At 39.7% G+C, this 27,388-nt stretch overlaps 1 protein-coding gene across 2 annotated transcripts in view; it reads left to right on the top strand.

Moving 5' to 3' along the window:
* LOC138746519 (actin-related protein 2/3 complex subunit 1B-A-like) overlaps window positions 1-27,388 on the top strand; it is a 39,961-nt gene that overhangs the window by 5,563 nt on the left and 7,010 nt on the right. The window contains exons 1-5 of one of the 2 annotated variants that reach the window (XM_069904755.1): window positions 1,527-1,547; window positions 3,191-3,264; window positions 24,467-24,571; window positions 25,861-26,083; window positions 27,038-27,145. In XM_069904755.1, the coding sequence (XP_069760856.1) occupies window positions 3,201-3,264; window positions 24,467-24,571; window positions 25,861-26,083; window positions 27,038-27,145 (500 nt within the window). In that variant the 5' untranslated portion in view covers window positions 1,527-1,547; window positions 3,191-3,200. Of the gene's footprint in view, window positions 1-1,526; window positions 1,548-3,190; window positions 3,265-24,466; window positions 24,572-25,860; window positions 26,084-27,037; window positions 27,146-27,388 lie in introns of those variants that run through there. The other variant, XM_069904754.1, reaches the window with a different exon arrangement.

Raw genomic sequence — 27,388 nt, 5'->3', positions numbered from 1 at the left:
CTGCCCATTAAATTTGCCCCACCATTTAATCATGAACTGATCCATTTTCCAAATTGTGGTCACTCCCCAGCCTTCTCCCCATAGCCTTTAATGCTTTAGCTAAAGAACCTATCAATTTCTGCTTTAAATACACCCAATGGTCTTCATAGCTGCTTGTGGCAACAAATTCCACAGATTTGCCACCTTTTGGCTAAAGAAAATCCTTTAGATCTCTGTTCTAAGCAGATGCCCTTCAATCCTGAAGTTGTGCCCTCTTTTCCTAGACTCTCCCACCATGGGAAATGACCTTTCTGCATCTACTCTGTACATCCCCTTCAAAATGATTCAATGAAATCCCTCCTCAGTCTCCTTCCCTTATCTTCTGCAATTATTATCAGCTGTTTTTCCGAGGCTGCTGTCTTTCCTTGCTTCCTGTTCATTCAAGAGGTTGAAAAAAGGCCCCATCAATATTCCCATTCCAAGAACTGGTGAAAAGGTCATCAAAATGTACAAGCTCCTTTCACAATGCCAAATAAAGTGGGTTGAACCAGGCAAATTAATAGGTCCATAAGCAGATAAATCTGGCAGTGTGAAAGGTCCCAACCTCTAAGGGAGAGGTTGTGTCAGAGCCGGCCAAGTTAACTTGGATTTGACTTGGTACCTGGTAGATTGCTTACCATTACCCTGTAATGGCTTACTGGGTACTGCAACCCAGGTCATTTATTCACTTTTTTTTGGAGGGTTGGTAGAGTGAAAGGTTTCACTTTTATCCTAAGCTGATGAACTAGTCTTTGTAAGAAAAATCAGTGTCTCTTTTTACTTTTTAAAAATAAAGGTTCATTCCTTAGATGTGGTTATCACTAGCATGGCCAAAACCCTAATTTCCCTTGAATAAAGTGAGAAGCCATCTTGTTTATCGAGTTCTCCTCCAGTGCATCTTGATCAAAATCCCGGAACTCCACACTCGGAGGTTATGTCCAAGACGTAAGTCAATTACTTTGTTGGAAATGTGAAGGTGTTAATACTCCCATATTACCCTTGTAGCGTTCATGAAATACTCATTGAAGCCATGGAATATGACTGGAAATTAAGCCAAACCTTCACTCAAATACCATACATGCTCTTGTTGAACCTATTGAACAACATTATTCCTCAAAATATAACATTATTAACAAAAAAGCATTCAATTTCTATAAGATGTCCAATACTGTAGTTCAATGAAAAGATTTCATTCTGTTTTAACATAGAAATTAGGAACGAGAGTAGGCAAGTTTTAACCTGATGTGAAAATGCAGTACAGTGCATTTTGTTTTGTGCTCGTCAAGTGTGACAGGGTTCAGAGAACCGATCGACAATATTCTTAAGTCATGAGCGAAGTGTTTTGTTTCTTTGTTATCTCCAAGGTATTTAGAGTCCAAACCAACTGAGATTTTAATTCCCAAGTCGTCAGGCTCTGCAGTGGAGAATGGCCGAACTAAAGCAGTAGCAAATATAGTAGGTTGTGATGGATCACGTTTAATTTAACTGAACTTTATGGCTGAAAGGTTCTTAAACAAGACAATCTGAAGGTACTGGGGTTGAATGCAATACAAAAAAGTGCTTGAGCACTCAGCAGGCCGTGCAATGACCACAGGAAGTAAAAGGTAACCAACGCATCAGGCATGAACCCTTTATCAGGAATCTGGAGAAACCAGTAGATGTCTGCATCTATACATCTACCAGTAGATGTATAAAACGGCAGGGGGAGAGAAACAGGCCAACAGGTAATAGATGGGTTCAGGTAGGAGGGGAGAAGAGGAAAAAGCTAAGAAGCAGTAGATAGAGAGGGCAGAGGGTAGCTGTCTGATTGGAGAAGGGAGGGGTGTGGAGCCTGAGAGATGGGAAAAGAGAGACCGGGGAGGGGATTAACAGAATTTGTAGAAATCTAGTCTGGCTGGAGATTGGTAAGTAAGACACAAGACAAGGTGTTGTTTTTCCAATTTGTGGGTGGCCTCATGAGACTGTGGACGGGGATGTCAGGTGGCAGTAGTGTGTGGAATTAAAAAGGATGGCCACTGGGAAGCCCTTGCTGTTGCAGCAGACAGATTAAAGGTGCTCGATGAAATGATCTCCCGATGCAGAAAAGGCCACGTTGGGAGCACTGAATGGCAGTAAATGGCCCCTGCAGATTTCCAAGTGTTTCTTCGCCTGGAAGGTCAGCTTTGGGTCACAAATGGTGGGAAGGGGAGAGGTGCAAGTGCAGCACTTCTTGTGATCTCAGGGGTAGGTACCAAGGTGGAGGGAGGAGGATGGAAATTAGTGGGAAGAGATGAGTGGACAAGGGAGTCATGGAGGGAGCAATCCCTATGGAAAGAGGGGAGGGGAAAATGAGTCTGGTGGCTGAAATGCTGCTTGTTTAGGGAGAAGAATATTGCAACTTCTAAGTCAAGGTCTCAAGTGGGAAATATGTGGTGGGGGGAGGAATGACTGAATGAATAATTAGGTATCATTTTCAAGGCATAATAGCCCCACGTCTGTGTGGTGCCACATAAACATCAGTGAAATACGAGAATTTAGTTGTGAATCCATTTATCCTTGCAAGCTAACTAAATATTAATGACTGATATTGAATAGCTTACAAAACTAAAATACTTTGCTCAGTTTGGCTCACAGTTGAGTGAGACTCATAACAGAATACAACCACTGGTATAGAAAATGATAGCTGAAGTAACACAACGGTTTAGATGCCCTAACAGAAAATTGCGGTTGTTCATGTCTAATGCAAGCCCAGTGTGATTATACACCATCATCCTTGGTCATTGTCCCTGTTGAATTCATCATCGAAAATCAGACCATGTTCTTCTGGGTTCTCCAGCTTGTGAAATATTCGCAAATGACTCATTAAAAGTGTGGGTGAAAGACTGAGCAGGGGAGAAGGGAAAATCTGCTGTAAATGTTAACTAATCAGGCCACATATTTGTAACCAGAAACTTGCAAAAAAATACTAGCGATATTTTAGGAGATGAAATATGTTTTGTGTGGGTGCAGTGCTTCCCCACTTCCCATAATCAGTTGTTATCAGATAGAGTGTTTTGTTTTAAATGTTGAAGCTGGATAGAAATCTGTTTTATCCAAAGTTCTGAGAGCACCATTAGTGTATGCAGTAACAATTTGCTCTGTATCAGTCCTTGACTGTGGTGACTTAATTGTTTCCATTTGTTTTAATCTCCAGAAGAACAACTATGTCTTACCACAGTTTCTTGCTCGAACCAATTAGCAGTCATGCCTGGAATAAAGACAAGACCCGTGAGTACTTCAAACACAGATAAAGCAGATCAAACAATTCTGGCTACCCAGAAGTAAAGCATTTGCAGACAAATAGTCTTTATTTCAACTGATAACCAACTTCAGACATTTTAAGTGGATGCTTAATATCTTTGGAACTCAATAATGTAAGGCCATTTATTGAGTTTCCACAGAAGGTATTTGTAATGCAATATGTCTAAATGCATTGTAAAGGTGGAGAGTAATAATCCACAGTATAAAAGGGGCTTTGATGATGGGTAGTTAAAACGATGGACTTTAAATCTGGCTATTATTTTACAAAGAATGAGAAATTACTTTGCCTATCTCAAAACTTGATATTTACACCAAATCCAAGGAGTTTGATCACATGGTGGATTTCTAATTTCCATTTGAAATTCATTATAGGGAAGGATATGGAAGCTATGAAGAGGGTGCAGGGGAGGTTAACCAGGTTATGGCCTGGATTGGAAAGTAAGGCTTGTGAGGCAAGGTTAGCAGGGCCAGGACTTTTCTCTTTGTAGTGAAGAAGTGAGTTAATAAAAGAGGTCTATAAGATTCTGAGAGGCATAAATAAAATGGACAGCCAGCGCCTTTTTCCCCAGGATGGGAGTAGCAAACACGAGAGGACATCTGAGCAAAGTGAAGGGAGGAAAATTTCGGGGAGTTTTTTTTATACACAAGTGTTGTGGGTGCCTGGAATGCCTTAAGAGAGGTGGTGGTGGAGGCTGAAACATTAGGGGCATTTAAGAACACTGACAGGCACATGGATGAAAGAAAAAATAGAGGATTATGGGGTAGGAAAGGTTTAGTTTTTTTCAGTAGGAATTTATAGGTCAGCACAACATCAAGGGGCGAAGGGCTTATACTGTGCTGTAATGTTCTATGTTAAAACAGTTTCTTGAATTGTTTTAATTTCTTGCCACTTTCTGTGAGATAAAACATTTCATTTCCCCCTATTTCTGTATAGTTCTTGATGAACTCTCAAGGAAGTTTTCTTGATATGATTGCAATCTTGCCAGCAGAGCTTTGGGCAATCGGGGTTGAGGCACAGTTGTGGCTGTCCAAAATTGAGAGGAATGGAGAAATCAACCGAGTTTTGGATTGCTATGCATGGAGTTGTATTTCTTCAGGCCAATTGGTTTAGCAGGAAGGGAGGATTGGAGCCTTGTATGTGGAAATGATCAGTTTGTATGTAGACTGTGGGTTAGGGGCTGTGTAAACAAGGGAGTGTGGCTTTGGGATTGGAGAGCCTTGGGTTTAAGTGATTTGGATAAGCAGATCAGGGGCATGGATTCATAGTATCATGGAATGGAGACTGAGGATCAGGACCTTGGACTGAGAACTGTGCAACATCAGCATGAAGTCTGAGCTTAGGACAAGGCTGGGGATTGGGGTGAGACCAATGGGATGGAGTTGATTATTGACTGTCCAGATGTACTTTTCAGTTTATCCTTGTATTGACCAGTTTTCCCCAACAATGTCACTCTAGAGCAGTGGTTCTCAACCTTTTTCTTTCCACTCACATACCACTTTAAGTATTCCCTATGCTATAGGTGCTCTGTGATTAGTGAAGGATTGCTTAAGGTGGTAAGTTGGTGGAAAGAAAAAATTTGAAAACCACTGTTTTAATCGTCCCTAATTGACTCGTTATGTGCATGGTTTTACAACTCCAAAGAAAATGGGCTAATGACAATTTTTCTCAAGCCAAATATTCAGTAACTATTGGGTCTAGAGCAGTGATTCTCAACCTACCCTTCACTCGCATATCACCTTAGGCAATCCCTTATTAATCACAGAGCACCGATGGGATTACTTAAAAGTGGTGAGTGGAAAGAAAAAGGTTGAGAACCACTGCTCTAGAGACAATACGATTCGCATTTATCTGCAAGGCTCGAGAACAGGACCAAGTCATTCCATTACAGCCGAAGTTGAATTATATCAGGGTTGCATGGATGGCTAACATTCAGAAGCCCCCAGCTGAATTTTCAGACTGATATAAATCATCCAGAAATGGTTATTATCACCTTTCATTTGAGGGAGGGGTGAGGGGAAATAATCTTTTATTTTTTTTAATTGTGTAAGGCTGGAAATAGCATTTTCCATTTTCAGTTTCTAGGCACAAATATATAACTGGATTATTTACATTTAATCTATTCCTTCCCACAACAAAGGCATAAATTGTATATAAATCCCAACATATCCACTACAGTCTGTTCAGGAAAAGTGTTCTCATTGGCTTCCTGCTAAACATTCCAACATAATAAGAACAGCATTGACTAATCAAAATGCCCTTATGGGATTGTAACTAGCTCTATATATCTGTGCCCTGAGTTTGGTGATTTATACATTATAATGCTGCAGCTTACACAATATTCAAAGACCTGCTTTGTTCAATTACTGGTGACTATTTGACAAGCCCCAACAAAAAGAACCCTATGGAGGAAGCCGGTTATAATTCACAGACTTAGGAATGCATTTAGCTGAAATTTATTGAAACTGACTGTACAGTGATGTGAAATCCAGCTGAGCAAGAGTGTAGTTTTACAGAACATCAGTGAATCAAATGCAGATGGATCGAGGATCATTTTGGCACTCAATGTTTGTTCTGTCAAACTCTGCTTTGCCAGTCCAGAGCGACATTTCAGCATTTGGGCAAAACCTGTGTCTTTTACCGTTTGCAATCCACAGCCCCTTGGAAGAATCCCATCTCTTTGACTGCATAGAACATTGCAGCATTTCTGTGGTTATGTGGTGGAAAAGTTCAAGTTTATTATTGTCATACAACTGGACAAAATGGCGTTCTTCAGTCCTTGCTGAAAGAACATGCAAACACTTATAGAGACACAGCACAACATATTTACAAGTGATTTATATGCAGAACATATATAAGAATAAATAAATATTGTTAAGTAATTGTAGATTCTCAGAGGGACTGTATGAACAGTTCATCAGACATTCAGTAGTCTCGTTATCCATAGTGTGCCCTCCTTCCCTTATTACCTCGACTACAGGACTGTGCCCCTCCCCCAACCTTTTTGTTTGGGTGTCTGCCTACATTCTGCCCGTACCTTGATGAGGGGCTCAAGCCCAAAACGTTGGTGATGCATCCTTAACTTTGCTACATAAAGTGCGCTGTTTGACCGACTGAATGTCCCCAGCGTGGCGTTTTTATCTTTGACATTGGGTCGTTTTATTTTGAAAATTTCAATGCAAATTGATCAAACAATGATATGGTGATGTTGGGGCTTGTTTGGAAGCAGACTGCTTTCCAAGGGCACTGGTATGCTGGAGTGTTGCTCAATTACCAGCACTTTGTTCTAGCCCAGACTTGTGTGTGGCCCACACAATGCTGCTTCACAAAAAAAAACAAGCGTTTGATAGCTATTGTTAACTTACCCACGTTCAGACCGGGTTTATTTAACATTGCAGCCTGCCCTCCTCTCCCATATTTTATTCATAACTGTTTTACTTTCTTATCTTTCACTTTTTCACAATGCAAATAGCACAGGCTGGATGAGCAATTATTAGCATTGCCAAGTGTAGTTGAGCTTATTCCTGTCGGTTTGATCGTGACTGCCTGTCTGCGACAGCCGGTGTAGAACCAAGTGGGCAACACTTTACCTCCCTTCAAAACTTTTGTAACTAATAAGTGAAAATGGTCAAGTACTAAAAACCCTTTCATTGCCCCATGAGTTTTTTTTTCTTCTGGGTTGTTCTCAGCAATTCCATAAAGCCTGTTTGCACAGGAATTTTTACCAGGTAATGATCATGGAGGGTACACAGGAGCACTTGACCGCTTAAGCCTCATTTGGAGCATTGTGCGCAGCTCTGGTCACCCAACAATGGACAAAACTTGGATTGCTTTCTCTCAAGCATTGGAGGATCAGGGCAACGTGAAAGAAGAATATATGAAGAATATAAAATTAGTAGAGGCATAGCCGTCTCGGGGTGGAAATGTCAAATCCTGGAAGACATGGTTTAAAGTGAGGAGGAAAGTTTGAAGGAGATTTGCCAGGTTGATTTTTTTCTTTACAGGGTAAATGGTAGGTGCCCAGGTTGCTCTGCCAGGGGAGGGATGATGGCAGTTTAAGAGGGATTTAAATGGCCACATGAACAGGCAGGGATAGAGAGGTATGGACCATGTGCAAGCAGATGGGATTAGTTTAAATTGGCCTCATGAACAGTACATACGTGGGCTGAAAAGTTGTACTGTACTGTTCCATATGGACTTGTTAAGTATGCTCTCCCGAGACAGCAAACTGCCCACCTTGCTGTCTTTCTCAATAGAGACCAAGAGATCAGAAGATGATCTCTGTGGAAGGCACAGAGGTGGAAGCCAGTACTTTGTTACATCGTCAGTCATAATTGGATGTATCCATCTGCCAGGATTGGCTTAAAATTGTTTCGTATAGGTGTTGGTGACAAAATGCTGGATAGTGTTAGTATGAAATTGTATTAAAATGAGTTGCAAATTGCTAAAATACAGTTTGGTATTGCTCTTTATGATCTCACGGAGTTTAGTTTATTGCCACATGTTGACAGATACAACAAAAAGCCTCTCTTTTTTTGCATGCTATCCAGGCATTGCAAAAAAAAAGTTGCCGCTCTCTAGTGCCGAGAAGCTTTTGAAAGCAAAGTTACAAGATTAATCATGACTGGTCAAATTGAGTTTCTGGCGTGAAAAACCATGTACAAATTGATGTAGGAAGTCAATTAGTACATCGTCAACCCACACAAATGGCAACATGATAGTGAACAAGAAATCACATTTTATGATGATTGGAGGACTAAATATTAGCAGCTTCTTCCATTTTCCTTTTTATTATACACCAGAGCCAGAGATCCTTTGACATCCCTACCTCGATGTCAGCTGACCACCTTTCTCAAAAGTTAAAGTATCATGCGTTCCATTTTAAAGCAAAAAAGCAGGGTGTAACCTAGTCAGCTTTTGTGGATGGGTTTCATTATGGCCCAGCCTATCTGATCACTCTTGGCAAAGGATGCCCAGTTGATGCCTAGAACTTTGACACCGTTTTGTAATGAGCTCACTCCTGATCATCATTCTACTTTTTCACTTAAACATACAGTGTGGCAACAGGCCCTTCCAGCCCACAAGGCCTTGCCACCCAAATACTCCAATTTACCTACGACCCCGATGCGTTTTGAAAGGTGGGAGGAAACCGGAGCGTCAGAGGAAACCCTCGTAGAAATGAGGAGAACGTGTACACAGCGCCAGGTTTCAACCCGGGTCGCTGGTGTCCTAACCGCCGCACTAACAGTGCTGCCCAAGTACAACTTTTTTTTTCTTTTCTGTCCACGTTGTTTGAATCTGGTGGGTGTGAAATGAAAGCTACTTTCTCCAATGCTATTCCCCCCCCCCCCCCCCTCAATACAATGGTACAGACGGCTTCCACCTTAGTTAACTCTGAAGACCAACCCATAGCCAAATGTATCTTGTATCTACTCCTATTCCTTATCTCCACTCACACATACAGTGAAAAACTGTCTGCTTTACTGGAGCTAAGACCACAATTTGATTGGTCTCTTTTAAAAAAACAAAACTTATGCAAATATATACCGTGGCTATAGGATCTTGTGCACCCATTGCAATGTTAGTAGTGTTTCTTTGCGATGGCAGAATGTACTTGATGGGTGGTCAGCAGTCCCAGCCTGGATTAGGAGACTCTGGGGATGACGGATGTGTGAGTGGGTCATGTGAGAGGTAGAGACAGATGCTCTTTATGGAGGGAAGGTTATGTGAGTGAGAGGAGAGCATGTGGTTACACTGAAAGCTATACCTCATGGAGGCAGAGAGGCGAACAGGTTAGAATTAATGGCCTGGGGTCAGTTTTGGTGTTGGCATTCAGCTTTTGCTCCCCTTAAATCTCTCCATTTAAATGTGAAATCCAAAATAATTAAAATGAAAATTATAATTCCATTGGGGCAGATGATTACATTATAAATCGATACACCAAGATTTTATAATGGAAATAGCCATAGCCTTGACTGCCTTAACCATGGGAATGGTTGATTTTCTATATTAATTGTAATTATTTCATTAAATCTCAGTGACTCTGTGAAAACAGGAATTTAAATATATTTCATAGAGTTGATATATATATTGAAGTTTATCAGTCAATTCAATGCAATGGCAAAATCTGGAAATACCAAGGTAATAGAGCAAATTGTTATTGGACCTGTGGCATTTAAAATGTCTCCCATTGCTAAGTCACTGGCTGTCCACTTATCTCAGAGCATCAGCGATACTTCAACATAGTTATGATTTGTAGATGTAATGTGAGAGAAAAAAGTCATCCCTAACAGCTCTCCTTCGTCTCCACAAGTGATGCTATTCACAATTCTGTTCCTGTGGCTGAAAGTGCATGTTTGTATTCATCAGTCCCCATTGTTGGTTCATAGATTGATTTAAAAACCACCTTGTATTTCTGTCCTTCCACTGGCCCCATCTCCACTCCTCCAATTTTGGCCCCAGTGTTCATTGCTCCACCGCAATCTGAACCAGTTCTGGAATTTCTCTTTGTCGACTTCCCTCCTTTCCTTCATTTTAAAACCTTCCTTAAACCTAAATATTGGACGAGCTTGCCTTTCATCGCTCTGACGATTCTCCTGACAAAGCTTTTTATTGAGGAACTTTTAGTTTTTCAATGTACTGGTCAGAAAGCTGAGGAAATATCACAAAAAAACCTCAACTATATTAATCATTCCAAAAGAATGGCAGTCAGCGTGCGTTAGTCAGAAAATAAACTCTGAGTGTGCGAAGACTATCTGCAGTCATTCTGGTAAATGATACGATGTAGTGCTTTTTTTTGTCTTTTTGTGCTTCTGGCCAGATGTGCCTGAACTTGAACCAAACTAAACATGCACACGATTTCCTTTCTGAGCTTAACAGTTGCAGCTCTGTTGCAATTCTGTGTCCATTTCAAAGTCTACGGGTTGAACACTCACTCCAGAAAACAACACAACATCCAGGCTCTCTTTAATTTCATCCTTGCACCTCAATTCTGCCATCCATTCCCATCTTGAACCTCCTCCCTTCATAAAGTTCTCCAAGATGGCTCCACTCTCCCTGTTTTGGCTCTGGCACATTCTCTGCTACTACCTGACCCAAAGTTCTGGAATGTCTCCATCAACCTCTCTGCCTTTCCTTCCTTTTTTAAAATGTGAAGTGCTGAAGATGTATTGTCTATTGGCTGGGAGGAAGTTGAACTAAAAATCAGTTTGTCCTCAGGTAGAGAAAAAGAATCCTGAGGAACTATTCTTAAAATCTATCCAATCACCGTCACTGCGACACAAATAGAGCAGCTGCCCCACTCTTCCAGAGAACCAGGTTCAAACCTGACCTTGGGTACAGTCTGCAGGGATATGCACATTCTCCTGATGACCATGTGGGCTACTTACTGTGTTCTGCAGGTTCTTCCCAATGATATGTTAATTAGTCAATGCAAATTCTCTCCAGAATGTGGATGAGTTGTGCAATCTATGAAAATAATGTAAAAATAATGAGATAAGTTTTGGATTAGGATAAGTAGGTGGTCAACACAAACTTGGTGGGTCGAAGTGTCTGCTTACATGCTGCAGTACAAGATTAAAAGTAATTATCTGCTCACTTATTTCATTTCTGTTTGTGGGATGTTTCCTGTAATATAACCATTCCTGTAGACCAAAAATATTTTACTAGCTGCTAGAAAATTTGTCTGCCTCTGCAGATAGTAGGTTGTAGCAGTTGAGAGGATGCTGGGGAAATGTTGTTTCTGCAGAAACCACAGAATGATGACATGCAGCAATGGGTTAGATCTCAGGGCTGTCTGTCTTGTCGGAGGAAGTAGCAGAGCCAGCTTTCTATATGCATCAACAGTTTGCTGAGCCAACACAACTATTTTTATTCTTGGAGCCTTGCACAGATCAGAAAGGTCTTATTGTGATGAACGGTTTTTACTTTCATTGAGTTTATTTTTGCTCCTGGTTTTCTTGCTTATGGATTCGCTCTGGAATTTAACACATTTGACCCTTGCTTTCAAATCGCTGCGGCCTGTTGCTCCTTCGCTATCCATAAATGCAGCTGACCACGGAGCCCATTCAAATCTCTGCAGTGTTTTAGTAACTTGCCAGTCGTTTCAGCAGTTCAAATAGCTTTTTCTAGTAAGGCTGGTCTACCGAGGCCGGGGCCGCCGCCTCCCCCTCGCTTTTGCCCGGATCGGGGCCACCGCCGCCTACCCTCTGCCCGGACCGGGGCCGCCACTGCCTTCCAGTTACACCCCAGTTACACAGCAGTAAGAAAGGGTGTGACTTGGTCAACCCCGTCAGAATCCAACCGGGTCCCTGACCTACCTCAGAGGTAGTTAGAGAACCCAATTAAACTTACCTAGGCCATGTCCACAGGTGATTTGCGACCAGGTATGGTCCGACCTAGGAGGGGAGGCAGGCCCCTCCAGCCCGGGTAAGAAACCTGCATAAGAGAAGGCCACTCTGTTGTAAAACCTACGACCCAAGGACCTCGCTGCCACGTCCCAGCTTGCTTGGCCACGGCACACGAACCATGGGTGTAAAGGGTGGGGCCAGTACTGCGCACACTGCACTCCATCTAAAAGCTCCTTTGCGCAGGCCCGAGGACAGGTCCACGTCCTCCCCCTCAAAAGATGCTCACAAACTCAAGCTAGCATGGTCTTATAACCATATAACCATTTATGGAGCAGAAACGGGCCATGTTGGCCTTCCGAGTCCGCACCGGTTCACTGATTTTGTGCGCCCTCTTCAGGCATTGGTCCCGGTAGATCTTCATTCAATAACGATGGGCGAATTCAATGCAGGTGGAATCAGTCGTAGAAATGTTTGTTAACAGGTCCAATCTTGACTTGGGCCTCTCTGCAGGTTTTCCAAAATCTGGTTCATTGCTGGACTGGTGTTGATTCGGCAAAAAGTCTTCCGTTTGTGATAATTTTTATCAAAATGCTGTTTTTCTGAAGATAAAACTAACAGGAGATTCTGTTCAGGCAAATGTAAATGATTTGATGGTGCTGTTTGGTGGAAGAGCAAGGAAGTCAGCCCTTATCATGGTCAATAATATATTGCTCGATAATTTTTATTTTAACCAAGATAATATAAGTGGGATTTGTTTTAGACATACAGCACGGTAACAGACCATTTTAGCCCACGAATCCGTGGCACCCAATTTACAACCCCAGTACGTTTCGATCAGTGGGAGGAAACCAGAGCCCCCAAGGAAAACCCACATAGACGGGACAGGGAGAATGTACAAATTCCTTACCGCTGAATTTGCTATGTGAAAATTGGCTGCATATTTTCTGCATTGCAACTGACATTTTGACACAGTGATGGTGACTGATTACATTTTTAAGAATATTTCCTCAGATTTCTTTTTCTATGCTTGAGGACCAACAGCATAGCTGGTTAATCTTTCATCTTTGCTTAGGCATGTGTTCCTGTTTCAGAGCTGATTAGATGACCATATTTGGAAGTGATTGACTGAATTTGCAGTTCCCTTCCTGAATCTGATGTCACAAGTATATTCACAGCCCCTTGCATGTTCCTTAGCTTTCTCACTCTATCTTCCTGTTGTAACTTGTTCAACAACTTTTCACCCCTACCACCCAGGCCTTGCCTTGTCACAGAAGATCTATTTGTTAAGTTCATCTCTTCCCAACCTCACTGCAATTTAAAACTAACTTGCCTTTTCTTTTACCTAGTTCTGACAAGGGATCTTTGATCTGAAGTCTCAGCTTTGTCTTTTCACTGATGTTGCCTGACCTGTTGAGTTTTTTCAGGATTTAAAAAAAAATTTGTTTGGATTTCCAGCATCTATAGTTATTTAATTTTCATTTATAATGATATTACTCCATTCCATTCTTTGCATCACACTATGTGGGTTTATGGACCTGAAGATCATTGGGTGAAAACCAGCAGTAGCTGCCAGTGCAATCAAGCAAATTACTGCTAAGCACCGAGGAGAGAAGCCCATTCTAACTCTCAACAGAAGAAATTGAGCAAATAGACTAATAATTTCTCACCTCCAAAAATGTTAGTCTACTGGGTGCACCATCAATCCGATCCCCTTGACTAGATTGGATTGAGTAAACCAAACCTGAAATAACATTCAAAATCATACTGATATAATTGCAGAAATTGATCATTTCTGACCTGATCTATCCTTCTGCAGGAGTCTACAATTCCCACAGCATAATTAATCTTGCATTAAATCATACCTGATCTTTTTCTTCCACTATCCTAACCATGAAGAAATAGAAATTTTAAATTAATCTTGAACTTTCCTTTAGCAGTTGCACCAGAGTCTCGCAATGGGGTTAAATTTTTACACCCAGAGGCTGCAATTTTAATCTGAAAGATGTTCTGCTATAACATTTCAAAGCTTCATTGAAATGCAACTGGTGCAGCAGTTCTACCAGGTGAGCTGGGAAGATTTAATCTCCCTGGTGTTCCACCTTTTTAAAAATATCAGTTTAATTTTCAACCAATTTCTCAGTATTTTTTCCTGAGGCAGCAATAGGCTCCTGTCACACTTGCATCCCACTAAATTGGTTGTTCAATGTCCTTGGATAGGAATGGGGTTTTGCTCTTCACACTTGACCTAACTGGGACACTGAACGCTTTCACACTTGCAAGGGGTCATCCCTGGGGTTATGACTGTTCTACCTTCTACTGGTGACGCCATGACACATCGAGCGATGGTGAACCTGCCTTAAATCCTGATCAATGTATTATGATCTTGTATTTGAACAAAATTAATCATTCCTAATTATAACATAATTATGCTTTATGTACAGCACAGTATGAGCCCTTCAGCCCCTGTTGTTGTTGTGCCGACCTATATAACCCTTAAAAAGGGACTGTGGGAAAGTGAATAAATAGCATTAGCGGACAATTTTTAAACAGTGTGGGAAAGTTGGTACTGCTTTAACACACAATTAATACACCAGGCAAAAGTTTGTAATGCTATAGCGCACAATTTATACAGCATGGGAAAATTGGTAACACTATCGTGTACAATTTATAGAGTGGGAATGTTGGTAGTACAATCGCGTACAACTTGAATACCATGGGAAAAAAAACAATGGTGGACCAGCCTTCCCAGAATTCCATTTGGCATAGAAAGGGCTATATCCACAGAACATTCATTGAGGGGTTTTTCCTGCCGCATGGCCTTCTGGGAAGTCAGGTCCACCATTGCTTTTTCCCATGGCCTTTATAAATTGTGGGCTATAGCGCTACCAACTTTCCCAAGCTGTTTAAAAAGTGTCCGCTGTTGCTATTTACTTCCACTCTCTCTCTCTCTCTCTCTTGCTGCAACTTTCCCACGGCAAAGTTTATACCTTCATTTTAATCTTTTCTTCTTCACGTTCCTGCATTCATGCAAAAACTTGGGTCATTTCAATCCCACAGTGTAATTACCCATTTCAACCTTGCCTGATTGCAATGCTGGCATCTGCAGATGCCTTGGACTGTACTAGGGGTCGAGGCTGTCAATCCCCGACATAATCTGACTCTGGCATTGAGCTGATTTTGCTTTGACATCGGACCCTTTAAAGGCCGATTGGCGGTTAATTCCTGGGACCACTTGCAAGTGTGAAAGGGGTCAATAATGACTTCAATCAGATGTGGGGCTGGGAGAGTCACGTGATGAAATAGTGGCTGGTAGGGTAAAACCAGCCCTCTCCATAAAAGAAGAAAAAAAGTTAAGAAAAGACAAAGTTCAATAAATACAAAATATAAGAAATAAAAGATAAAGTTGCAGAAAACAGAAAGAAGATGGTACCTAAGAAAGAAAAAGTAAAAGCAACGGGAAAAAAAGAAAAGACACCGAAAAAGAAAGGAGAAGGCCTTACCTGTACGAAGGAACAGGGAGCTGTGGTGGCGAAGAGCGCCCGATCTCCGAGGTTGGGGTCGGCCCTGCGGAGTCGTAACCCCTCCCCCGACCGGTGGACTGCAAAAATGGCTGTCTGAGCCAAACAAAAGTACGCAACTGCGCAATCTAAGGTAAAGGAAAACACCGACGGGAGGGGGCTCAGCCGAGGAGCGGGCAACCACGGCGCGACCAGCTGAGGGACGCCTGACACCAGGGCTCTCAGCTGGAAGATGAGGAAAGCGGCAGGAGAGGGAGTGAAGTACCAGGTGAGAAAGAAAGTTGCTGGGGTGAACGGCAAGAGGAGCAGCAGGAGGCTCGACAGATGAGCAGCTCAGAAGGAGAGGACCAACAGTAAGAGGCCAAGCAAGAAGAGACCCGACAAAGTGAGACAAGCAACTCATCAGAAAAATCAGAAGAGACACTGATACAAAGAAGAGAAGAAGAAGACACAAACACAGGTACAGACACAGAAGAAGAGGAAGAAGAAGACCAAGATCTTCACAGAGAAATAGAAGGTAAACAGATGGACAGAATATAGATAAAGCTTTTTTTCAAGAACAAATGAGAGCAATAAAAGAATGGTTGTCATTAGAATTTGGTGCAATTAAAAGAAAAATGAAAAGAACAGAAGATAAAATGCAAAGATTAGAACTCGTCATACAGAAATAGGGAAAAGAGTAGAAAATGTGGAAGAACGAGAAACGGCTGTAGAAATGGAAGTAAACGACTTAAGGGGAAAATTGGAAGAAAGTGAAAAAAATTAAAGAGACTAAAGAGTTGTTATCTCAGAAAATTGATATGTTGGAAATTTATAGTAGGCGAAACAACATAAAAATAGTGGGCCTAAAGGAAGATGAAGAAGGCACAGATATGAAAGAATTTATAAAAGAATGGATCCCGAAGGTTTTGGGAACTACAGAAATGGAAATAGAAAGGGCACACAGAACACTAGCTCCGAAACCACAGACACATCAAAAACCAAGATCCATCTTAGTAAAAGTTTTGAGATATACGACAAGAGAAAATATACTGGAGCGGGCAGGGAATAAAATTAGAGAAGACAAGGGTCAAAAAATATTTTTTTACCCAGACATAAGTTTTGAACTCTAAAAGAAGAGGTAGGAGTTTAATACAGCAAAATCGATCCTATGGAAAAAAGGTTATAAATTCATGTTAAGACATCCAGCTGTGCTTAAAATATTTATACCCGGGGAGCAAAACAGACTGTTCTTGGATCCGGAGGAAGCACAAGAATTTGCAGAATGCTTGCAGGACAGGAGGAGAGATGAAGAGATGTAATAAGAATGAAGAACGGTGATAAAGTATATATAAAGATGTAAAAACAATGTATATGTAAAGAACTAAAGAAGGGAAAGAGAAGGGAAGGAAGGAAGTAAGGGGAAAAAAGGGAGAACTTTGTTATATATGTTTAAAAAAAAAAGTTTTCTGGGAGGGGGTTGGTGGGGGGAAAGAGAATAACCGTCACTGCGAAATCAGTTGAGCAGGATCACAATCCAAATGGAAAGGGGAGTTGTTGTTGCCCGGCAAGGGATAAGGGGCAACTCAGAGTGGGGGGGGGGGCATTTGGGGTTAAGGTAATATTGGATGTGGGAGTTGTTGGAGTATTTTATGTTTTAAATGTGTTGTCGTACATTGAGTTTAAAAAGGGAAAACTGAGAGATGAAAATGGGGAAAAGGGGGATGGTGGTGGCGAGGAAGTGGAAATGAGGTGTAAACAGGATATGAGATGGCCACGATGAACTATATGACTATAAACATTAATGGAATACATAACCAAATTAAAAGGAAGAGGCTATTAAATTTACTGAAAAAAGAAATAATAGATACAGCATTTGTGCAGGAAATGCATCTAACTGAAGTGGAACATAACAAATTAAAGAGAGACTGGGTAGGAGACCTAGCGGCAGCATCATATAATTCAAAAGCTAGAGGTGTAGCTATATTAGTTAATAAAAATGTACCAGTCAAAATAGAGGAGGAAATAATAGATCCAGCAGGGAGGTATGTAATGATAAAGTGTCAGATATACTCAGAATTTTGGAATTTGCTCAATATATATGCACCTAATGAGGAGGATCAAAAGTTTATGCAGGATATTTTTTTGAAGATTGTAGATTCACAAGGAAATATATTGATAGGAGGGGATTTTAACCTTAATTTGGATCGAATGTTGGATAAAACTGGACAAAAGACAAGTAAAAAGAATAAAGTGGCCAAATTTATGGTTAAATCAATGCAGGAAATGAAACTTATGAATATATGGAGGAGGCTGCACCCAAGAGAGAAGGAATACTCATATTATTCAAATAGGCATAAAACATACTCAAGGATTGATATGTTTTTGTTGTCAGCCCATATTCAAAGGAGAGTTAGGAAAACTGAATATAAATCTAGATTACTATCTGATCATTCACCCCTGTTATTAGCAATAGAACTGGAGGACATCCCACCAAGAACATATAGATGGAGATTAAACTCCATGCTACTTAAAAGGCAAGAAATTAGAGAGATAATTGAATGCCAAATTAAAACATATTTTGAAATAAATATGGAATCAGTAAAAGACAAATTTATATTATGGGACGCAATGAAAGCCTTCATTAGAGGGCAGATAATAAGTTATGTAACTAAGATGAAAAAGGACTACAATCGGGAAATAGAACAGTTGGAAAGGGAGATAGTAAATACAGAAAAGGAACTAGTAAAAAGGGATGATATAACGAAAAAGAGAGAATTGGCAACAGAGGAAAAAATAAAATACGAAACCTTACAAAAGTATAAGGTAGAGAAGAACATAATGAAAATAAAGCAAAAGTATTATGAACTGGGAGAAAAAAACACATAAAATATTAGCCTGGCAACTTAAAACAGAACAAGCTAAAAGAACTGTCCTGGCATCAAGGAAAAAGGACAAAGAAATTACATATAACCCAATAGAGATTAATGAGAACTTTAAGGAATTTTATGAACAATTATATCAAACTGAGAACAAGGGGAAAGATGATAAAATAGAAGAGTTTTTAGCTAAAATTGAACTGCCAAAATTGCAAGAAGAGGAACAAAACAAATTGATAAAACCATTTGAAATAGAGGAAGTACAGGATATATTAAAAAAGCTGCCAAACAATAAAACACCAGGAGAGGATGGATTTCCAATAGAATTCTATAAAACATTTAAAGAGTTATTAATTCCTCCTTTCCTGGAAGTAATGAACCAGATAGAAGAAACACAAAACTTGCCAGATTCATGTAAGAATGCAATAATTACAGTAATACCAAAGACGGGGAAGGATCCATTAACACTAGCATCGTATAGACCAATATCTCTACTTAACACATATTATAAGATAATAGCTAAACTATTAGCAAACAGATTGGCCGACTGTGTACCAAAAATAGTAAAACTGGATTTATTAAGAAAAGACAAACAGCGGATAATGTCTGTAAATTTATTAATCTAATTCATGCAGTTCAAGGAAATAAGAAACCAATAGTGGCTGTTGCTTTAGACGCAGAAAAAGCCTTTGACAGAGTAGAATGGAATTATTTATTTAAAGTATTACAGAGGTTCAATCTACCAGAAAAATATATTAATTGGATTAAAGCATTATATAATGGACCATTGGCAAAGGTAACAGTAAATGGATATGTATTGAACCAATTTAAATTAAGTAGGTCAATTAGACAAAGATGTCCATTATCCCCCGCATTGTTCGCTTTAGCAATAGAACCATTGGCAGAACTGATAAGAACAGAAAATAAAATAAAAGGGATAAAAATAAAGGAGGAGGAGTATAAAATCAGTTTATTTGCAGATGACATCATAGTATACTTAACAGAACCATCAATAAAAGAATTACATAAGAAATTGAAGGAGTATGGAGAAATATCAAGGTGCAAGATCAACGCAAATAAAAGTGAAGTGATGCCAATGCGTAACGCGGATTATACAGATTTTACAAAAAGAATCACCATTTAAATGGCAAACACAAGCAATCCGATACCTAGGTATTAGGTTAGATAATAACTTAAGCCACCTGTACAAACTAAATTATCAGCCACTAATAAAGAAATTGCAGGAAGACTTAGAACATTGGAAAGAATTACCGCGAACATTGATAGGGAGGGTAAATTGCATTAAAATGAATGTCTTCCCAAGGATACAATACTTATTTCAATCGTTGCCAATTTCCTTAACAGAGAAATTCTTTAATGAACTAAAGAGAATAATAAGGAAATTCTTGTGGAAAAGGCGGATACTGAAGATAGCATTAGATAAATTAACAGAGAGGTACAACCAATGTGGTTTGCAGTTACCAAACTTTAAAAATTATTATAGAGCAGCACAATTAAGGTATTTATCAGATTTTTACCAGACAAGGGAAAAACCAGATTGGACTAAGATAGAACTAGATAAAATAGGGGAGAAAGTACCGGAACATATACTTTATAAGTGGGATGAAAAGCTGCTATGATATAAAAGCTCACCAGTATTGCATCATTTACTCAATATATAGAAGATGATTCACTTAGAAAGGGAAAAAACAAATGACCAAATACCAAAATTGTTATTGACACAAAAGCCACTAATCCCTTTTGCAATAGATAACCTTTCCTTTAGAGAATGGGAGAGAAAAGGAATTAAAAGATTAGAAAATTGTTTTTTGGGAAATAATTTAACATTTGAACAGTTGAAGTACAAATATGGAATAACTCATGGTACAATGTTTGCATACCATCAACTGAAAGATTATTTAAATGATAAATTGGGAAACAGACTGAGATTACCAGAAGGAAGCAGCTTTGAATATGTGATTACAGACACAATGATAATTAAAAGATTTATAACAAACATGTACATTAAGCTGCAAGGAAAATGATGAAATAAGCTATAAACCTAAACAAAAGTGGGAAAAAGATTTAAACAAAGATAAAAAATGAAACGTGGGAAAAATTATGTTCAGGAACTATGAAGAATACAATAAACACAAGGTTACGCATGATACAGTGTAATTGGTTACACAGGTTATATATTAAGCCTCAAAAGTTAAAAGAATGGGATCCAGCATTATCAGATAGATATTGTTGCTGTAAGAAGGAAATGGGAACAACAGTACATGCAGTTTGGGCATGTAAGAAAGTGAAAAAGTTTTGGGAAGATCTAAATCAGGTATTAAATAAAATCACAAAAAATAACAACCAAAATATCCAGAGATCATTCTTCTAAGAAACATAAGAAGTAAGGAATTAGGCCTCAAATTGGATAAAGCGCAAAAAAAAGATTTATTATGATAGCCTTAGCAGTAGCTCAAAAATGTATAATGTCAACTTGGAAAATGGAAGAGAGCCTGAGAGTACAGCAATGGTACATGGAAATGAATAAATGTATTCCATTGGAAAAAATAACATAATTTAAAAAATAAAGTCACATTATTTGAACAAATTTGGGAACCGTACATGGAACATAACAGAGAGGGCTTGCCTCAGACCTCCACCCCCTAAAATGATGATAAGACAAAGCAACATGATTCAGTGTGTAAAAGTAGATGATGCATTTTTCTTGTTTATTTTTCACTGTGTGATGACATTGTTTAATGGTTTTATTGTATTGTATATGTTGAATAGTTATTGGTTTTGGAGGGGGGGAGGGAGGGTAGGGAGGAAAAAAGGAGAAAATGCCACTGTATATTTAATGAGAAATGTTTGTATATATTTTGGTTGATATGGTTCACAGTGTGAAAAATAAAAAAAATTATTAAAAAAAAATCAGATGTGGGGCTCAGGTTGGCTGTCATGGGGTGGGGAAGGAAAACGAGCAGAAATAGAGAAAAATAAAGCATTCACAATGTTTGGGATAGAATAAATGTTACAAAATAATCAGGAATCCATGGAAGAGGAGGATACGTTAGCGGTGATTTCAGGAAGAGTCAGTGATGAATTGGGGTGAGGGTTGAAGATTTTCCAGGAGTAGACAAGCTCTCCTGCTCCTTCCCCACTGGGAAATGTTAGACATTTATCACGGAGGAACTCTACTATCTGCAGAGGTCTCTCTGGTTAAGCTCCAGTTGAAAATGCAATTGTTAGATTGATGCTGCAGATATGAAGCCAGGAGTCTATGTGGAATCGCCATCCTTCCCTGTAGGTAAAATTTGATTTTGGCTTGGAAGGTAAGTTAGATAAGCAGCTCATCTTTAAATTAAAAAAAATCCAACAGACAAGGTTTGCAGTCGATGTCACATTCTCGGTTGACCATTATGTATACTGCTTTTCCAACTTTAAAGACTAAAACAATCTTTTCCTTCATAACTCGATCACTGGGAACACAATATCATCCTTGAGGTCTTGGCTATTTCCTGTACACCACAATGCCAACAAAGTAGTGATGCACTCCAGTCTCTATACTTACATTTCTGTTCCATTCAGTACTTATTATGCCTAATTACAACTGCACGGATTAAAATTCCTTCATTCTGGAACCATGCCAGTTTAGCACTCACTAAAATTGGCAATCATTGAAGAAGTTGTTACAAATGTAGACCATTCTTCTCTTGCCAAGTTTGCATCATGTAAAATGTTTTTGAGGCTGCATAGTTCCAACTTAAAATTTTCACTAACTATAAGAACCTAAGAAGACAGTGCAGGAGTGGGTTGTTTGGCCCAACACACCTGCTTCATCGTTCAATGAGATCTGGCTGTAGGCAGCTCCCCTTAGCTGCTGTTCTCCATAACCCTTAATTCTCCTATTCAAAAGTCTATCAGTGTTTTAAATTTATACTTGCAACCTCATTGGGCAGAGATCTACAGATTTACTCTCTGAGAGAAGCAATTCCTCACCTGTCTTCCTCAATTGTACTTGTTTATGACATAGGAGTCCATTTGCCCATTAAGTCCATGCCAGCATTTAGCAGAGGAATTCTGTACAAGATGTTCCCTTTTTTCTATTTTTCTACAACTTTCTCTCTCCTGCCCAACACGCTCCCCTTTAATTCTTTTGCCATGTACATCTTTGGCTTGGCTTCGCGGACGAAGATTTACGGAGGGGGTAAATGTCCACGTCAGCTGCAGGCTCATTCAGGGTAATTTACAGTTAAGTTACTCTGATGTCTTAGGGCCTACTTCTGTTCTTTTATCTTGTGACGATACCGAAGCAGCCAACAGAAACTCATGTAGTCACAGGAGCAGCATGCAAGCTCCACACACAGCACCTGAGGTCAGAATCAAACTTGGGTTCCTGGAGGTGTGAGGGAAGGTTTCAGAATATTGAGCCATGAGAAGACAGGGATGCAATCAGAGATACGGAAAGCTCCTTCAGTTGATCCATCCATTCCTTTCAGTCAGTTTATGGGGTTTGATATACATGTCCTGGAATGGCTATACAGGCCTTTCCTTGACAGGCACTGCTTGCCTTGTACTTGGCACGCGAGGCCTGGAGGGGCAGCAGGGACAAGCTCTGTTGTGAAAATTCCTGCGCTTTTCCTCTGTTGCTTCTTTGAGCTTTTTCTCAGCAGCGTCCACACCTTTTCTGATGGCGTCCTGCCACTGTGAGCGATCTTGAGTCAGACTCTCCCATGTTGATGGGCCAAGGCCAGCCTTCTGGAGGCTCATGTGCAGAACTTCCTTGTACTGTAGTCGCTGGCCTCGTTTTCGGGTTGCAGTGGACAGTTGGCCGTACAAGATGTCCTTGGGCAGTCGTCTGTCAGGCATTCTGACAATGTGTCCTGCCCAGCGCAGTTGGGCTGACATTCCGACTCGAGAAAGGATCTCGATATTGGAGACCTTGTCTCGCTAGCTTAATGGGTGACTGAAAAGAGGAGCAGCTTTCGGAGGAGAGAGAAGGCACAAGGAGGGAGAGGGAAAGTGAGTGCCGAAGGAACTGAGTTTGAAGCATGCAGGGGCAGAAAAGGAGAGAAGAAATTTTGTGTTACGATGACTGAGTGTATACAGAGCCATGGGTCTCTGTATGAGATCACTTCATTCACATCAGGAAAGTCTAGGAGAAAAAGGAGTTGATGATATAAAAATAATGAATTATAAATTAAGATGAGACATTGAACCAATCTGGCATTGGGGCCCTGGATACCCCTCTTGTTCTTGTCATCTAGCGTTGAGTTGATTCCCAAGGTATCAATCTTCAGTACTGTTCTTTGAGTTGATTTTACTGCACTTATGAATATACAATATTGTGATTATATTTTTCCTCTCTCTCCTGCAAATAATGACCCATTGCATGGCTCTTCTGCCTTCCTCTAGCTTGATTGAATAGGTGTTCGGCACCAGAGCAAGTAATGAGGAGAGGTCACCCTCCTTCCTTATCAAAGTTTTCTGTGCTGAGATTCTTTGAAACTCTTCTCCTCAGTGGGAAATGAAAGCTGCATCTGAATATTTTCAATGCAGTGGTAGCTTCTTGATAACTGGGGTAGCCAGATGAGGTGGGTAGAATCTTAATTAAAATGTTTGTACGATCTATCGTGGGGCCTTCATGTCGATGAGGAAATGAAGAGGCTGAAGACAGACAAATAGATTAGGAGAATGGGCAATGAGCATCCCGACGGGTTGCATTACTGTCTGGGGTGGAAGTGACAGGAAAAGGCCTCAGAGGATTTAAACATATGATTTGTTGAGTAGGCCATTATACATAGTTTTACAATTGGAAATTTTACTCTGCCTATCCATTCTAAATTTTTTTTTAAAGCCTAGCAATTAACTGCCTGTGTCTGTGGTTGTGTGTTTTTTGCATAGCTGTGTGTTATCTGGAATGGAAAAACCTTATCAAGTCGTAACCCTGCACAGAGCTAGCTGATGCTTTGGATTTGGTGCGTTTCCCTTTTTGGCAATTAATGTTGGTTATAGTGAAGAATTACACAGCACAGTGGGGCAAAAAATCAAGATCGATCTGAAACATTGCTGCCTCATCATTTCTAAATTCCCTACCATTCTTCCATTTCCATTTCTCTATCCCATAGCTCTTCATATTCCACATCAATCATTTAATTCTCTGTTCCTCATCCATACTCACGATTCATTATGAAGAGCTTTAGGTTGAACAAGTGAGGTCCAATTTGGGAGATCAAGTAATTTCTTATCATTTCTTTTGAGAAGTTGGTGTTTTGATCTATGATTTGCATTGTACTCTGTTCCTATTGTGTTTTTAAATATATATATTATATATAAAATTCTCTCCAACTTCCTGCTTTTTGAATGGTTCACCCTTGTATATAAATTCTTAACCTGAATTTGGTTTCATGATCAGTTATGCAGTTTACATGTTCTAATTGTTCTCAGAAATTGCGTTGTGTCCCAACAATCATGAGGTTCACATTTACAAGAAAGAGGGGTCCAAGTGGAACAGGATTCATGAGCTGAAGGAGCATAGTGGACATGTGACAGGTGAGAGACACTGTTGCATGCCAAGAAATGCATAAGGACACACTACTTCACATTCCCTGGGGAAGGAACACACCTTAATCCTTTATCACTGACAAAGTATATTTCTTTGAAGGAGCTAAACATAGTTCTTGGTACAAAAGAATCAGAGTTCCTGGAGAGAACAGGAATACAGTTGGTAATATATAATCACCCGTGAGAGCATAATATCCTACTCCTGTTCATATCTTCTGTATAAATGCCAACTAATTTCATGGCAAGTGACTTTGTTATGGCTAGGATGTCTCAGATATATTTATTAAAGTAAGTTGTGTACAATTTTATCCATGAAGTTTGATAATAAGCATAAAGAATTTTGGTTGGCAATGCTACCAACTCCAATCTTAAATTTAGATTAATCATATCAATTTTTAAATTGAATACTTTTGTTCCATAGATATACTACAATGCAATATATACACAGGGATCCTCCACATTTGGTTGAACTATTCTCATATAACATTACACTATATCCAAGATCAATGTTTGCAGTGTAATTAATGTACATTATATTGGAATATAGCACAGATTTAATAATGCAGAATTTACTTCAAAATTATGGAAATTTACTACAACAAACACACACAAATCTTTATTTTAAGGTCATACAAGTATAAGACTAAGGAGCAGAATTAGGCCATTTGGTCCTTTAAGTATGTTCTGTCATATACAATGAACAAAGTAAATTCCACAATATAACAGATTTTAAACAGGCATTGTATAATGGTTCACTATACAATACAACAGCTTCATTACAAAGTCAAGAGGCTCAATAATCAAAGATAAATCCAATCCAGCTACATAATAACATGCAGATTGTCAGTGTGCTCTTTTGAGGTGTTAAGGATTATGCAAACTTTTAAATTAATTTTAAAATCAATAAGTTATCCAAACTGTGGATTTATCTTCCACACAGGATAATTAACATATCCTTCTACTTCATACTGGCTCATGTCATTATCTCACTCCACCTTAAAGGTATCTGTGCAACTTGTCTTCAGCATTCCATATGGTAGCATGTTCCACAATGTCGTAACTCTGATAAAGAAGTTTCTCCTTGATTTGTTACTGGATTAGTTGGTGCCTTCACATACGTACAGCTATTATCGTCATTGTTGGCAGGAGGACTTTGTTTCTTTTAACTAATTCCCCTTGGTTGCAAATATTAGAAAGTACTTATGGACATTTTCAAGATTCTGTTACCCTTCCAAAATTATGAAAAATTTAGTCCATTGATATTGCTCTTGTGTTAGGGATAAGCTGGGCTCCAGAAAGCAATCGAATCGTGACCTGTGGAACTGATCGTAATGCCTACGTCTGGTCCCTGAAAGGCAATGTTTGGAAGCCAACTCTTGTCATCCTAAGAATCAATCGTGCTGCCAGATGTGTCAAGTGGTCGCCAAAGGAAAATAAGTTTGCGGTAGGCAGTGGATCCCGGCTCATTTCAATCTGCTACTTTGAGAAGGAGAATGATTGGTAAGTTTGCACTGAATAGAAAACACCCAGAACCTCCACACTGTTTCTTGGCCATAAGATCTCTTGGAATTCCTATGTGAATTGAGAATGGGTGCAGAACCTATTAGTGCTTCCTCTCTAGAAAGCATCATTTACTTGGTGCCTTATTTATTGCGATGTAGTAGAAGACCCTCATCCCATTTTTCTGCCACTGTGCCTCTTCCCCATGAGTTCAGCCAAGAAATTGGAGCTTCACCAATGAACCTATTTTCAGCTGGTCGACTGGGTGATGTGAGATAGCACATGATCTTTTAACCTCTGGGATTGGGGTTTTAAATGCAGTTCGTACTAAACACATCAGGAAAACTTAAAATGTGTGTAAGCATATAGAATGCATCAGTTTAAAATCCAATGTATGTATTGGAATATCTAGGGCACACCAATATTTTCTTTCTCATCATTCAAACAGAACATCTCTCTTTTTTATCCCAAATTGAAGAACTTAATGTCACTTGAATTGTCCTTTCCATATCATCAGTGGACATCTCATTCATGGACATAACTGGGAATTTCTAAAAATCTAGGGCAGAAAAAAAAAGAATGGCTCTGAAGGACCATCCACAATCTTACAAGCTGAACAGAGTAGCCACAAGGATGACTGATGGGTAAAATGGGAATCAACACGATTCATTGGTTGGGACTGAGTCCCATCAAAGAGGCAGAGTAGAAGGAAACTTACCTCACATCGTGCTCCACCAAACCAAAATGGACAATTCTTCTTTTTGCAGATGAGCAGAAATATATTGTTACAACACTGTGTTGGTACAGTATTAAGGTAAAGTCTATTGACTTGTACAGATTTCATGTGTGGAGGTGTATGTTCAGAGAGGAGATGGAGAACTGCACATGGAAAGTTGGAATGACTGCATGGCATATTACTCAAGGGTGTATTTTTAATATATATTTATTTTGTAGGTGGGTTTGCAAACATATTAAGAAACCAATTCGTTCCACTATACTGAGTCTAGATTGGCACCCCAATAACATTCTGTTAGCTGCTGGTTCTTCTGACTTCAAGTGCAGGTAAGGTACCAAGATTTGACCAAGTTATCACTTTCGATGCCCAAAAATTTGATTTCTAATGGTAATTCTATTAAGTTTCTGTTTCATGAATTTCACTTCACAGGCTCAATACTGACTTGCAGCATCGTCCAGGTGTACATGGGGATACCCATACTTATTATGACACAGAAGGCAATCCCACCCATTAGGTCCCATCAGAGCAATCTCATCAGTCCTCTCATTTCCTGTATTTCTGCACGTTAT

Source organism: Narcine bancroftii, chromosome 12 (assembly GCF_036971445.1).
Source record: "Narcine bancroftii isolate sNarBan1 chromosome 12, sNarBan1.hap1, whole genome shotgun sequence".
Lineage (NCBI taxonomy): Eukaryota > Metazoa > Chordata > Chondrichthyes > Torpediniformes > Narcinidae > Narcine > Narcine bancroftii.
This window is presented reverse-complemented; position numbering and strand designations above follow the sequence as displayed.